This window comes from Quercus suber, unplaced genomic scaffold (assembly GCF_002906115.3).
Source record: "Quercus suber isolate HL8 unplaced genomic scaffold, Cork oak 2.0 scaffold_128, whole genome shotgun sequence".
NCBI classification, from domain to species: Eukaryota; Viridiplantae; Streptophyta; class Magnoliopsida; order Fagales; family Fagaceae; genus Quercus; species Quercus suber.
Window position 1 is genome coordinate 680,243 of NW_027069591.1, and position 1,974 is coordinate 682,216.

General features: G+C 34.2%; 1 protein-coding gene across 1 annotated transcript; it reads left to right on the forward strand.

The window, feature by feature from the left end:
- The first annotated feature begins 957 nt into the window (after positions 1-957).
- Positions 958-1,767, forward strand: LOC136068664 (uncharacterized). Its single transcript, XM_065776091.1, has one exon. The coding sequence runs from the start codon at positions 958-960 to the stop codon at positions 1,765-1,767; it is 810 nt and encodes a 269-aa protein (XP_065632163.1).
- The last annotated feature ends 207 nt before the right edge of the window (positions 1,768-1,974 follow it).

Consider the following 1,974-nt stretch of genomic DNA (forward strand, 5'->3'; position numbering starts at 1 on the left):
TGGCTAGCATTCCAAGCTTGTGCTTTTAGAGGTCATGATGAAAGCCTTGATTCAAAAAATAGAGGTAATTTTATTGAATTGATAAAATTCACATCAACTTTCAATGACAAAGTAGCTAGTGTCGTCTTAGAAAATGTACCAGGAAATGCCAAATATACATCACCCACAATTCAAAAGGAGATTTTGCATATTCTTGCTAGTAATGTGCGAAATGCTATTCGTGAAGAAATTGGGGACGCAAAATTTTGCATTCTTGTTGATGAAGCTCGGGATGAGTCGAAGAAAGAGCAAATGGCCATCATTTTGAGGTTTGTTGATAAAGAAGGTTTCATTAAAGAGCGTTTCTTTCATGTTGTGCATGTTAGAGACACTACTGCATTGACTTTAAAGAATAGATATGTGCTGTCCTTTCTCATTACAACCTCCACATTGATAATATTCGAGGTCAAGGATATGATGGGACTAGTAACATGCGTGGTGAATGCAATGGATTACAAGCTCTTTTTCTTAAAGAGTGCTCATATGCTTATTATGTACACTGTATGGCTCATAGATTGCAATTAGCTCTAGTTACAGCATCTAGAGAAGTAAAAGATGTTCATCAGTTCTTTGATCATTTGGTTAATATTATCAATATTGTTGTTGGTTCTAATAAGCGTAATGATGAATTGCAACATGCTCAAGCAGAACAAGTTGAGAATATGATTGCTTCTAATGAAATTAAGACTGGAAGAGGTGCAAACCAATTGGTACTTTGCAACGAGCTGGAGATACTAGGTGGGGATCTCATTTCCAATCTATTTGTAGTTTGATTAACATGTTTGATGCTACTTGCAAAGTTATCAACACTATCTCTGAGGAAGGGACTAACTATAAACAATGCGGTGATGCCGAGGGAGCTTATCAGGTATTAACATCATTTGAATTTATTTTAATTTTGCATTTGATAAAGAGATAATGGGAATTACTAATGTTCTTTGTCAAGCTTTGCAACAACGTTCTCAAGACCTTTTAAATGCCATGCATTTAGTTTCAACTACAAAATCACTTATTCAAAAGTTGAGAGATGATGGATGGGAGCCTTTACTTGCTAGTGTTATAGCATTTTGTGAGCAACATGAAATTGATATTCCTGATATGAATGCTCGTTACACTAAAGGTCGAGGTAGATATCGTCGTCAAGATGAAGATTTAACAATGGAACATCATTTTAGAATTTGCATATTTACAGTTGCAATAGACTTTCAATTGCAAGAATTGAAAAGTAGATTTTGTGAGCTAACAATGGAACTTGTCATTCTTAGTTTAGCTTTAAATCCCAATGATACTTTTAGATTATTCAATATTGTTCATATATGCAATTTAGTTAAGAAATATTATCCTCAAGATTTTACTGAACATGAACAAGAACTTTTGGAGTCTCAATTGCAACATTATGAGCTTGATGTGATAAAACATCCAGATTTTCAGAATATGAGTACAATTTCCAAGCTATGTAGGGGATTAAAAATTTCAGGAAAGTCTAATATCTATTTTTTGATTGATAGACTTATTCGTCTTGTGTTGACCCTTCCAGTTTCTACATCAACTACAAAACGAGCTTTTTCAACTATGACATTGTTAAAAACAAGACTTCGCAATAGAATGGAGGATGAGTTTTTGGCAGATAATATGATAGTTTATATAGAGAAGGAAATTGCAGGGAATTTCACTATAGAGATGATAATGGATGAATTTTATTCCATGAAAAATCGTCGTAAGGCATGATTTGATCCGGTTGATGACCCGACCTGAATTGAATAATGTTGTGTGGTTTTTAATGGGAGATTTACTGAGGCTTAGTCCATGGAGCAGAGGCTTGGGCAGACAAAAAATTTTTGGCCCGTTTTGTATCCCATTGTGAATCATGTGCGCAGGATATAAATCCTTTTTTTTTTTTTTTTGTGATTAGGGTTTTGTCTTGTTGTTGTTTTT

Bases quoted from the DNA above. Each gene is read 5' to 3' on its own strand.
- LOC136068664 (XM_065776091.1), top strand. From the start codon at position 958: ATGGGAATTACTAATGTTCTTTGTCAAGCTTTGCAACAACGTTCTCAA.